At 63.2% G+C, this 11,847-nt stretch overlaps 1 protein-coding gene across 1 annotated transcript; it reads right to left on the minus strand.

Annotated features, from left to right (window-relative positions):
* Positions 1-3,137: 3,137 nt before the first annotated feature.
* Positions 3,138-11,325, minus strand: LOC149125326 (tetratricopeptide repeat protein 34-like). Its single transcript, XM_089299369.1, is given in 11 exon segments — positions 3,138-3,753; positions 3,755-3,880; positions 3,882-4,077; positions 4,080-4,517; positions 5,182-5,472; positions 5,790-6,042; positions 7,394-7,594; positions 8,305-8,530; positions 9,575-9,739; positions 9,741-10,317; positions 11,166-11,325. Coding segments are annotated over 11 exon segments (2,736 nt in total). The 3' UTR covers positions 3,138-3,650.
* Between the last annotated feature and the right edge of the window lie 522 nt (positions 11,326-11,847).

Below are 11,847 nucleotides of genomic sequence, written 5' to 3' on the forward strand. Positions count from 1 at the left end.
CATACTGGTACACACATAAGCCCCCTCCCCTGTGCTTGTTCAAGCTTAACAAAGAAACCGCGAGGCACGTAGAGCACGTAGCCACCCCTTTCTGCTCTTCAAGGACACCCTCCCCTTGTCCAAGCTTAGACACGTAGGGCACGTAGCCCCCGTTTCTCCTCCTCCTCGACGACCTCCTCCCCTTGTAGTTGCCCAATAAACTTAAGCCACCCTATAGTATGTTAATTTTGTGGTTTTGCCCTTTAAAAACTGTGTAAAATGATTTTTCGGGGCTCCTCTCTCTTGCTCCGCTGCTTGCGGCAGCCAGTAGAGAGCCCATTTGCGCAAATGAAATAAAACTGCCTCCTGTTCTTTTGCATCATCTGGTCTGGAGTCTGTGTTTCTGGGGTCGTCACAAAAGGACACCGCTTTTGGGGTCCTACAGTGTAAGGCTGGGATGGGTGTTATTTGAGCAGAGCTTTGAGTAAGGAAAGAGAGCTCCCAGCATTCCCTGTGCGGAAGAGGACTTTTCATGGAGAGTGGGCAGATCCTGGTCCCTGTGCTAATCCAGAGCTCAGACCTCATTTGTTTTTGAAGCTGTCTTGGGTCATTTGTTTGAAAGACAGAGTGACACACACACACACAGAGAGAGAGAGAGAGAGAGAGAGAGAGAGAGGTCTTCCATCCACTGGTTCACTCCCCAAGCGACCCCATCGGACAGCGCTGGGCCAGGCCGAAGCCAGGAGCTTCTTCCGGGTCTCCCATGTGGGTGCAAGGCCCCAGCACTCAGGCTGTCTTCTGCTGCTTTCCCAGCCATCTGCATGGGAACTGGAGCAGCTGGGACTCGAACTGGTGCCCATGATGCAAGTGGCAACCCATGCCTGCTCTGGGACAGGGAAGGCATGTTTTAGTCTTTTCTCCTTCTCTTTCTCCTTCTCCCCCTCTCCCTCCTCCTCCCCCTCCCCTTCACTCTCCCCCTGATTCAAGATTTTATTTATTTGAGAGGTACACTTACAATGAGAGGGAGAGAGTGAGAGATCTTCCATCTGCTGTATGACCTCTGCATTACAAAATAAAGCCCTAGATATCCTCAAAAAAAAAAAAAAGAATCCATGTGTGGTCTCAGGAGATAACCTATATCATCATTTCTAAATTGTAGCCTCAATTATTTTGTGATAAAAAATACAAACAACAGAGAGGTAATCAGCAGGGAGGTTAGTAGTACAAGGGGCTATTGTGAATTCTTGTTCTACGTATCTCCAGCTCTCTCCAGAAAAGACAACCTGGGCAAAGCACCCAAATATCCATTGCCTTCACCAAGTCCAGCATACATATTGCATGGGGCAATTGTACCCATCATTAAGGCTTCCAGATAACTCACTTTTTAAAAAGTTTTTATTTATTTTGAAAGTCGGAGTTACAGAGAAAGAAGGAGAAACAGAGATCTTCCATCCATGTGTTCACTCCTCAGATGGCTGCAACCATGAAGGCTGGGCCAGGGGAAAGCTGGGGGCTCATCCAGGTCTCCCACCTGAGGGACAGGGGCCAAACACTTGGGCATCTTCTGCTGCTCTTCCCATTATCAGGGAGCTGGACTGAAAGAGAGGCAGCCATAAACAAACTGGCACTTAACATGGAATGCCAGCATTGCAGGTGGCAGGCTTACCCACTATGCCACAATGTGGCCCCAGTACTCACTGTTTACATCTCATGATTGACAAGCACCTGATTCCACTGTGTTTGCAGGAAGGCAAGGGTGGGAATGAAGTAGTCACCAGGCTTTCACTGTGGATAGGATTGTTGGAAATGCTGGAAACAAGAGAAAACCACACGTCACACACTCAAGGTCAAGCAGAGGAGGGAGGGCAATAATCCAAAGAATGGATTCTAAAATAGACTGTAAAAAATAATAAAAGGACTAGAAACAGAGTATACTCATTATAGAGCCATGACAAGGATTCTGGTATAAGTAAATCTGGGAGAGAAATGAGCAAGTATAATCATGGACTTGGAAAAATGTTCTATTTGTGGCAGATGGTGTCTGAAGCTGGCTTTCAAGTATGTTTTGTATCTGAATGTGTGAAAATTATGCAGGAATCTGGCCATGAAGCACCAAGAGGGCCTAACTTAAGGTGTTTCTGTTGTGTTCTGAAAGACGTGAGGGACACCTGTAGGGCTTTACTTTCTTAAGTGGCATTGTTACATTATAGAATGTGCTTAAACAGAAACTAAATGAACAAAACTAAGTTTTATATCTGAAAATGCACAGTTTTTTTCATTCTGGAGGCTGGGGTTCAAGGCCAAGGCTCCAGCAGATTCAGAGGAGGGCGCAGCCATGTCCTCTCCCCCATGAGTCCCACCACTTATCACCTCCCAGTCCCACCCTCCGGGGGGTGAGGGCTTCAACCTGACACTCTGGGGTAGCCCGGTGCCTCCCCTGCCAGATGAGCCAAGGGTGCTGTTGCCCCCTGGGGTGGGAGGGGCCGGGCAGGTTCAGTGTCTGCACCCCAGCAGCCAAGCTCTGATGGCCTCCCAGGGATGGACAGGGCAGGACACCAGGGTGGGGAGGACAAGGGCAGAGGCACGGCTGCCCGGCTGCTCGGCACCTGCCCTCCCCTCACTGCCTGGACACTGACCAGAACCTGGCCCCATCCCTGGCTCCTCACACAGTTAGGCCATCTTTGCGGAGCCCATGAGCACATGGTGGACACAGAAGGATGACAGTGGACACTGGAGGAAAAACTTGGTGAAAACGGTGCCCCAGGAAACTTCGCCAAGGCCTCCTGGGAGCTTCTGAGTGGGGAGACAGAGAGGAGAGAGGTGGTGGAGCTCCCCCACCACCGTGGACTCCCAGTCCCCTCATCCTCACGGTGGGAGGCACTGTCCCTGTAGCCCCTGTCCTTGTGGTCAGAGCCCAGCAGGTACCGGGGTGCTAGAAGGGCCCATAGGGGATGGGGGTGGGACTGCTGACCCAGGGACCACTTCTGCTGTTTGGGGTAGGACAGGTGCATAACAGGAGGTGAGGGGTGGGGGTGCTGTGGCTCACGCCCAAGGGAGGAGCAGGCAGAGACTGGGGCAGGCGGCCCGGGAGGGGGTTTGGGGTCTGGTCTCCAAGCACCTCTCATGCTGCAGCATGGGCAGAGACAGGGCATGGCTGGGCTCCCACCTGCCTGGGAGGGGTTTCCGTGCTCCTCGGCAGGAAGCAAGAGCCTGCCTTGACGGTTAGTCCCCCGCTGTCTCCGGATCCAGGGAAGCACCAAGCAGGGTCCACTCAGGATTTGTAGGCTCACTGGGCCCCCCACGGCCCGAGACGGGGAGCAACCCCGTGAGTGACTTCCAGGAAAGCACTCAGCAGCAGCCCTGAGACTCAGGCCAGGGCCAAGGTGGGAGGTAGCTTCGGGCCCAAGGAGGAGCTTCCAGGCACAGCGTGAGGGCGTGGCCTGGTCTTGGGCGAGACCTGGGCTGCTGCTTCAGCCTCCCAGCTCTAGGTGTGCGCCAGGGTCCCCAGCCTTGGGACGACCCTCCCAGGAAGCTGTCCCTTTACTCCTGGGGTCAAAAAGACGGAGGCTGGTCATCCCACTGGGACCCACCCTGGCGCCAGGCTCCTCCTGATCTGGGGCGCTGCGCAGGCGATACCCCGAGGCTGAAGAGGACGGGCTCCCGTGGCTGGGTTAGTGCAGTCGGCAGCCCGAGTCCACCCCTCTCTGGGCTCTGGCCTTCAGCCGCTTCAGGCCGCTGTTCACCAGCAGGCCGCTCTGGGCTGCTGTCCAGGCCGCGCTGCCCCTGGTGCAGGAACTGGCGGATGGTGGGGGTGCGGCCCAGCTGCCCCCACAGGCTGCTCTGGGCAGGGGCAGGTGCCAGCGTGAGGGCCCGCTGAAGGCTGCTGCAGCCCCCACCTCGTCCCCAGGCTCAGCAGCAGAAGGCCCTGGGAGCAGAGTTCCTCCGCCCACCGCGGGAAGCCCCCATCGCCTGCACCCTCCTGGAACAGTTGGTCCAGGTCCCTGAGGGCTCGGTAGCATTCCCGCAGCTGGGCCAGGCAGGGGGTACGCAGGCGCAGGTGGCAGGCGCCCCCACCACCGGCCAGCACGGCCAGGGGGAGAAGCCCAGCGCCTGCCGCAGCCGCCCCGTGTCCAGGAGGGCATTGGCATCCCGGGCAGGGCAGAGGCCTGCATAGAGGAGGGAGGGAGGGAGAGAGCCTGGGTCGGCCCAGCCCGCGCCCAGCGCCTCCCACCTCTGGGGCCCCCTCCCCGCGCTCCCTGCCATCCCAGCTGGCTCTGCAGCCCCTCCCGCTGGCCCTGCACAGGCTGTCCCCGCCCCCAGGACAGCGGCCCACCGGCCTCCGCGACCCAAAGCCGGGAAGGCAGCGAACCAACCAAGGGACAAGTAGGCTGTTGACCAGGCCTCGGCGCTTCCGCCACTCCCGGCCCCACCGCACCCTCCGGACGGCAGGGCCGGCGGGTTGTGCCCAGCTCCGGCCATGCCGCCGGCGCCTTCCTTTCCCTGGGCCGAGCTGAAGCCCCCTCGGTCACCCTCCTGGGCTCATGAACCCCCGGGAGAAGCTGTACGGAGAACCCGCCCCAGACTGCGGCCTGGCCCGGAGGGCGTGCTCAGGCCCCACACAGCTGGGCTGGTGGGCAGCGGGAGGAGCGCGCAGACCGAGTGGGGGACCGGCCGCCAGCCACCGGAAGTGGGGAACGGCTACTTCCGGTTCTGCTCGCTTCGCTCAGCATCCTCTTGGACAAAGCTTCTCAGAGATGCTGCCTCAGCCCCGCCTCCGAGCCCAGAGGCCCCGCCCAGTTCCTCCTAGAGCCAAGGGATCCCTGCCCAGGTGCTTATGAGAATTCTGAGACCCTGCTTCCAAGCCCAGAGGCCTCCCCAGCATGCCCCCCTAGTCGAGAGGACCCGCCCAGTCCCCCCCCGCCCCGTGAGCTCAGTACCCCGCCCAGCCCCGCCTCAGAGCCGACAGCCTCGAATGTGCCCTTGGTTCCAGGCTCCGGTACCCAGCCCACCATCGGGCGCTGTTGGTTGAGGCCGCGGGAGCTCCTGGCACGCACAGGCCCGGGAGAAGCTGTGGCGCCGCCCTGCACTAGGCGGGCTTGGTGCAGGGCGGGCCCCGAGGGATCTCCCTCCGCCCCCGGGAGGCTTACGCCCCCTGCGAGCGAGCCCAGAGGCCCGTGGCCGTCGCGGCCGGCGGCCGCAGACCAGGGTCCAGCCAGTGATGCTGCTCGCGCCCACCGCACACGCGATGCGCACCCCGCGGTGGCACCTGGGCGAGGCTTTGCCGCTGGGAGGCCTCCAGCAGCCGCAGCAGGAAGCCCAGGTCCCTGGCATCTGGCTCCGCCAGGCCCTGCAGGTCCCGGGCAACAGCCCGCGCATCTCCCTGCTTCAGCTGGCCCAGGCCTCCCTCCGGCCGTCGCGGACACCCGAGCAGGGCGCAGGGCCCCTGCAGACGGGCACAGGCTGCCTGGTAGCTGCTTGTAGGGGTGGGGGGCGCTGGGTGGGCGTGGGCGAGGGGCTGCGGGCAGAGGAACTAGGATTCACCTGCTGACACAGCCCCTGCCTCTCCTCCATGGACACCACAAGGGGTCGTCCCCCAACTAGCCTCAGCAGAACCGGAAGTGGGGACCCCGCTCTCAGGAAGCTGCTGGCACAGCACCAGGGTGATGTGGGGCAAGGCCACCCGGGCAGAGCCGGGCCTCCACGGGGCACAGAAGGGGGTCAGCGGTCATGGCTGAGGCCTCAGAAGTCACTGCCATCCAGGGTCGCTTTCCCTGCTGATCAGGTCAGAGGGTGGCGCAGGCCGGGCATACCCAGCGCCATGAGGGCGTCAGCCAGCAGCAGGTGCCCACTGGGCTGTGCGCCGTCCATCTGGACCAGTGCCTCCCCAGCGGCCAGAAGGCCCTGGGCGTTGTCCTCCCAGAGGGGCCAGCTCAGCAGGGCCCAGCAGTGAGCCTCCAGGCCCTGCACGAGGAGGCCCTGGGCGTCGCGCCTCAGAGAGTGGAGCTCAGGGACCACAGCAGCCAGGTCCAGCTTCAGGGCAGAGACGATGTTGGCCACGGTTTCCTGGAAGGGAGGCGGGCAGGGTGGGGCTCTGTCTGGAGGGGCAGCCCTGCCTGCCCCACCCTGCCCTGCCTGCCCCACCCTGGCCACGACAATGAACCCCATTATCCCCCACCCCGTTTCTGCTGGGCACCAGAAGGGATCTCTCGCTGGCCTCTGTCCTGAAGTGAGCTGCCCAGAGCCCCTGAACAAGGCTGGACACGGCCCTCAGAGCACACCCTCCCATCACCTGTTCCCGCCCCTCCCAGCGAGGGCAGCCTGCTGGTCTGGGACTCGTCCTCCTGCCTGGGCCACTGGGGACTGTGCCCTGAGGGTTTGGGAGTCAGGATCCTGCCCTGCACAGCCTGGGAGGCGGCCGGGGGTGGTGGTGCCTGGGCTATGACCCGTGTCTCCGCTGCCCGAGCTGACGTGAGCAGTGGTTCTCCTTGTGCAGCCGACCTTGCCTCCTGCTCTCGGGGTGACCCAGCCCAGCTGGATCTGCTCTGTGGGTGTTTGGCTGAGTGTGCACCCACATTTATAAGGGGTCGTGCATGAGGGCTTCAGCAGTCCGTGAAAATGCGTGTTATGCGGAGTCTAGGTGAGCTTTGCTTTTTTAGGTCTTTGCACCTTTTCCCACTGGCTTTCTGAAGGGGGTGCCTGCCTGGCTCTGGGGTCAGGGTCTGTCCCTCCTCTGCGGGTCTGTCTAAACATAGGTGCTTCACCAGGAAATCTGCCAGGCACAGAGCCTTTCGTGGTCAGGAGTCTGACGCCCCAGACAGGGCCCTGGTCTGTCGCTGGTCAGCTCGGGGGGGCCGGCCAGCCGTGTCCCTTCCCCACCAGTTTCTCCATGAAGGACTCACTCAGTTCCCCCTCCCATCCCTGCAGGGGTCTCTGTCAGGCCAGGGGGTACCAGCAAGGCCCACCAGGAACTGCTCGCAGGCAGGCCCCTGGCCCACACCCTCCATCCCCTGTGGGACAGGTCCCACCCCCCAGGGCTGTGCCCCTGCGCCCAGAGCTCAGCCAGGAGGGGAGGCCAGGTGCCCACCACTTGGTCACTGTCCCTAGGTGGACTTGGTTGGGGGTGGGGATCGAGTTGGGAAAGGGGCCTGACTGCCCACAGGGCCGAAGGGGCTGGGATGGACGCCTGGTTGGTGCCTGGCTGCTGCAGACGTGTCTTGGGCATTGGAAGTTCACCTGCATGGCCAGGGCCTGTGTGCAAGATGCCCCCACCCAAGATGGTCCCGGGGCGCACACACCTGAGACCAGCCCTGTCCTCGGACCTCACATCCCTGACCTGCAGCTCGGCAAAGACCGCCCCCATCCCCTCATGCACCTGCCACGGGATGGGCCTCTCAGGCAGGGGGCCGGCCCCTACCTGCAGCGAAGATGGCCAGAGATAGTTGATGGCATCCCTGGTGAGGGCCCTGCTGTCGGCTGTGCTTTGCCGTGCCTGCAGAATGGCCAGGGCCCAAGTATGGCAGTGGCCCTGGGGCAGCTGCAGGTCCTCGGGGCAGAAGACGTCCAAGGTGGGCTGGAGGCAGACAGTGTCCCTGGCCTGGACGAGCCTCTTCACCAGCTGCAGGGGGAGCCGATCACTGTCGCCCCTCAGGCACAGCTGCTCAGTCCTCCCCATGCTCCCGAGACTCTGGGGGTGCTCCCAACTCACCCCTGGATTGGAGCCCAGAAAGTGCAGGGGGTGGCCCCACTATGCCCCCACGAGGCTGGGGTGGGTGGGGGTCTCAGGGTCACCAGGCTCCCACACACAGGTGAACGCCTTGCCGGCCAGAGTGTAGGGAGGGGCTTCCAGATCCTCAAGTTCAGAGCCAGGAGCAGAGCAGGAAGGCTCAGGGAGGACAGAACCCCAGCTCGCAAGGCGGTCCCCAAGGAGACCCCCTGCCGCCACCTGCTGGCCGCTCATGCATGCTCCAGTGCCTTGGCTAGCAGCTCCTGTTCCAGGAGGCGGTTGTCCCCAGGGCTAGGGGGATGCTGGGGAGGGCAGGGGAAACAGGGGTGGACAGGACCCTTGGCCGGTCCTCCCCAGCCTGAAGTCTCCCTGCTCCGCACATAACCTGCTTCCAAGAGCGAGGCCCCTTCAGCGTGCACACAGGTGTGGGTGGGTCTCACTGGGGAGCAGAGGGGTCGCAGGGCCAGGCAGGCAGGGCCCCAAAGGCCAGGATTCTCCCTTGACCACCGGGGCACACCTGCCCAGGCTGTGTCCTGGACAGCCTGCGAGGAAGAGCACAGAAGACAGGGTCGGAAGTCGGAGCCCCCACCCAGGCTCCTCACCTGGTGGGCATCAAAGGTGAAGCTCCTGCGCAGCTGCACCAGTGCCAGCCGCACCAGCACCGTGGCCAATGGTGCTCCCTGCGTCAGGGCCACCCGCAGGGCCCCATGAGTATCATCCAGGCGGCCCAGGTGGTCCAGGGCATCGGCGACCAGCAGGCGCGCAGCCTCGTCCTCCACGTCCAGCTCCATTAGCAGCGAGGCCAGCTGGTACACACTGTGGGCATCCCTGTGGGAAGGTGGCTCAGGCTGGGCCTGCCACGCACCTCTCACCCACGCAGGTTGGGGGGACGCAGGCCTCCTGTGCACCTGGCCTGACGTCTGGTCAGGACGCGAAGACGCAGGGCTCCCAGAGGGACCCTCACGGGCTGCACCGACCCCAGGGACCTGGCTGCCCTTCCTGGTGGCCGACCCTGGGCCCCAGCCTCTGGCTCCAGCCTCCTGCCACCCCGTGGGTGGGCATTCTTCAGATAGCAGGCCTGGGGGCGGGCAGAGGGTCAGCAGGAGGGCTGACCCTGAGCAGACCCTGCCTCAGTTCTCCGTTCTGCAGAAGCCGGCGCGAGCCATTTGGCCCTGTGGGCTCAGGGGCACGGGTCGGGGGCAGACTGGATGATGGTGACACTTCCCAGAGAGAACGAAGGGAGTCCCTGGTCCCGAGGGTTTCTCCTCCCCAGAAGATCCAGCAGGGGACTGCAGGACCTGTGTGTGTGCTGATGTCACCGCTGCCCCCTGCCAGCTGAAGCACCTCCCACACACCTCCCCCCAACTGAGGAGAACGAATGGCAGCAGCTGGAGGTTCACCTGTTGGGTCCTTAAGTCTATCAAATGGGGGGAGGGGCTTCCAAAATCAGGGGCCATGCAGGGGAGCTGCTCCCTGACCCAGCACCCCCAGGGCCGTCTCCATGGTGAGGGGAGGGGGATGCCACCTAGAGGCCTTGGAACTAAGAGCAAAACATCTGGGGCTTTCAGGTGGGAGCAGGTGCACGCCTGATACACACCTGGCACAGCCAAGCTCAGCGCTGTGACCGGTATGGCAGGTGCACAGAGAAAGGACCAGAAGGAAATGGAACCTGGAGTGACCGGTGCTGTTGTCTCTCAGTGTCTGGCGGAGGGGTGTGTCCAACCCAGAGCCCAAGGTGTCCCCTGTGGCCCGGGAGCTCGCCCAGAACAGGAAGAAACACCGCTGCCCCCTTGCAGGACCAGACAGGAACAGCAGCCCCAGCACGCCCGCGCGGGGGTACTCACCCCTCCGGGCCGCGCTGCTGTCCGGCACAGCAGCCTGGCTTCCGCAGCCCAGCAGGGGCGGTCCTTCTCCCGCAGCAGGATCAGCAGCAGCCTGCGCTGGTTCCAGGGCACGAAGGCCTTGGCGGCCAACAGCGCTTCCTCTGGCCTAAACCCGCACGCGGTGACATAGTGCAATGTGCCCAGGCCACACAGCGCGCACGCAGCCGCCAAGGTGCGGCGCCCCCTGCTCCACCACCGCCTGGAAGTCCTCCCGGGCGCCCTGCGCGTCCCCGCCATGCCACGCACAAAAGCCTCGCAGCACCAGCAGCAGTGCGCGCTCCCTGGCGCGGACCTTGGTGGCATCCCCAAGGACAGCGGGCTGCAGCAGGCGCTCGCACAGAGCCCGGGCGCCCGCCACGTCCCCAGCCAGCAGCAGGCACTCGGCCAGGCGGGTGCCCAGAGCAGGCTGGGCCCCGGCTAGTGCAACGCGGAGCAGGATTCTGAGCGCGCAGGTCACCTGTGCCAGCAGCTCGCAATCCGCGTCTTCGCGGAGCTCGGGGCGGCTCCGCACGGCCTCCTGGAAGCGGGCGAAGCCCAGGTCCGCGGCCTCCTGGGCCTGGGCCCGGACGCGCTCCTGGTCCCGGATGGACAGCACGGCCTGGAACTGCCAGCGCGCGGTGGAGGGGCTCTCGCGGAAGGCGTCGTGCAGATCCCGCAGCATGTCCTCCACGAGGCTGTCCAGGAAGAAGGCAGTGGCGGCGCGCGTGACCAGCAGGGTGGCTAGGCGCTCACCTAGAGGATAGACCGGCGTTGGGGACCCCCTGGGAGGTGGCGCCCGAGGCCTCTTGCCCTGCCCGGGAGCTTTGGACCCCTTGCGGTACTTTCACTCTGGCGCCCAGCAGTCCAGGACTTGGGGCCGCGAGGACACGGGGGTCTTGAAGCCCCTCAGGGACAGAGCAGGGTGGGAAGCGGACCTCATAACCAGAACCCAAGTGAAGCTGGAGCTGGAGCTTCCTCGCCCCATGGCGGTCACTGAGGGAATTGGAGCACTGGGGTATCTCCTGGGGGACAGGCCCTGGCTCTGCCTGCGCTGGGAGGGGCCTTGGGTTTCCTGCCTGCTGGGGGCTACCTGGAGACTCCAGGCTTCTGTGCCTCCTTGGAAAGGATCTCCCTGTCAAGCCAGGGGGGAGGAGGAGGCAGCGGTGCCGCTGCCAAGCCCTGGGCCCTTTCCTGGGTCCCCTCGCCTGTGGCCTCTTCGGCCGAGGCCCAGAAATGCCAATGGTCGGCACACATGGGCCTGTGGGGACCCAGTGGGTCAGGCCAGGCTTGGTGCACCGCGAACATCCCCGCCACACGTGCGTGCACGGGACTGTGTGAGGGGGAAGGCAGCGCAGCAGGCCCAGGGCCAGGAGGAGCCCAAGGTTCTGTCTCCCCAAGCCGTACTCCATGGGGGGGGCCCTCAGCGCCCAGGAGAGCTCCCGGCCCAGGCCGCTTGTCCGACCCTGTGCCCGGCGTTCCTCCCAGGTCCTGCAGGGTCTCAGTGCTTCCTTCAAACCCAGCAGCAGTGGCAGCAGCGGCAATCCTCAACACCCAGACCCCTTGGCGGGCAGGAGGCCCGGCACGTGCACACAGGCGTGCACCTGGCTGCTGCTGTCCCCGCGTCACGGCGGCCAGAGTCCAGTGTGAGATCAACCCTGAGACCACCACCGCTGCCAAGAGGACCCAGCCTCGTGCCAGCAGCCGGGAGTCCCTCTTGTTGGTCGCTGCTGCACAGAGCAAGGCCGGCCCTGAGCTGTACATGTGTTCGGGGATCCCCGGGAGTGGCATCCAAGGAGACCCTGGGGGTGTGGGGAGTTCCTTACCCCTGTCCTTCTGAGAGTCTGGTCACACAGGGCTTCCTGCTGTGGCCCAAGGGTCATAGGTCACACACCTGGGGCGTCCTGCTGAGGCCCAGACGTCACAGGTCAGCTTTCCATCATGCCACGTCCATAGATCAACAGGTCCCTGGGGCAGAGCACTGCTGGGACACCAGCTTCACCTCCCACGGCCCTGGCTGCCAAGGGAAAACTTTGTTCCTGCCTGCATGCACCCACCGTCCAGCGCCCGTACTCACCATTCAGCACCCGTACTCCCTGTCCAGCACCTATGCCCACCCTCCAGTGCCTATGCCCACTGTCTAGTGTTTGCGGTCACTGCCGTCCAGGGCGCTGCCATCGCTCTGTCCAGGCCCCACACACGTCATCTGTGGGACACGTGGCTGGGCCGAGCGGTTCCCCCATCACGGACGTCAGTCCTTCTCTTGTTAGATTAAAAACGGTGATA

The sequence above is a fragment of the Oryctolagus cuniculus genome, chromosome 7, assembly GCF_051225735.1.
Source record: "Oryctolagus cuniculus isolate XC-2025 breed Fujian yellow rabbit chromosome 7, ASM5122573v1, whole genome shotgun sequence".
Taxonomy (NCBI): domain Eukaryota; kingdom Metazoa; phylum Chordata; class Mammalia; order Lagomorpha; family Leporidae; genus Oryctolagus; species Oryctolagus cuniculus.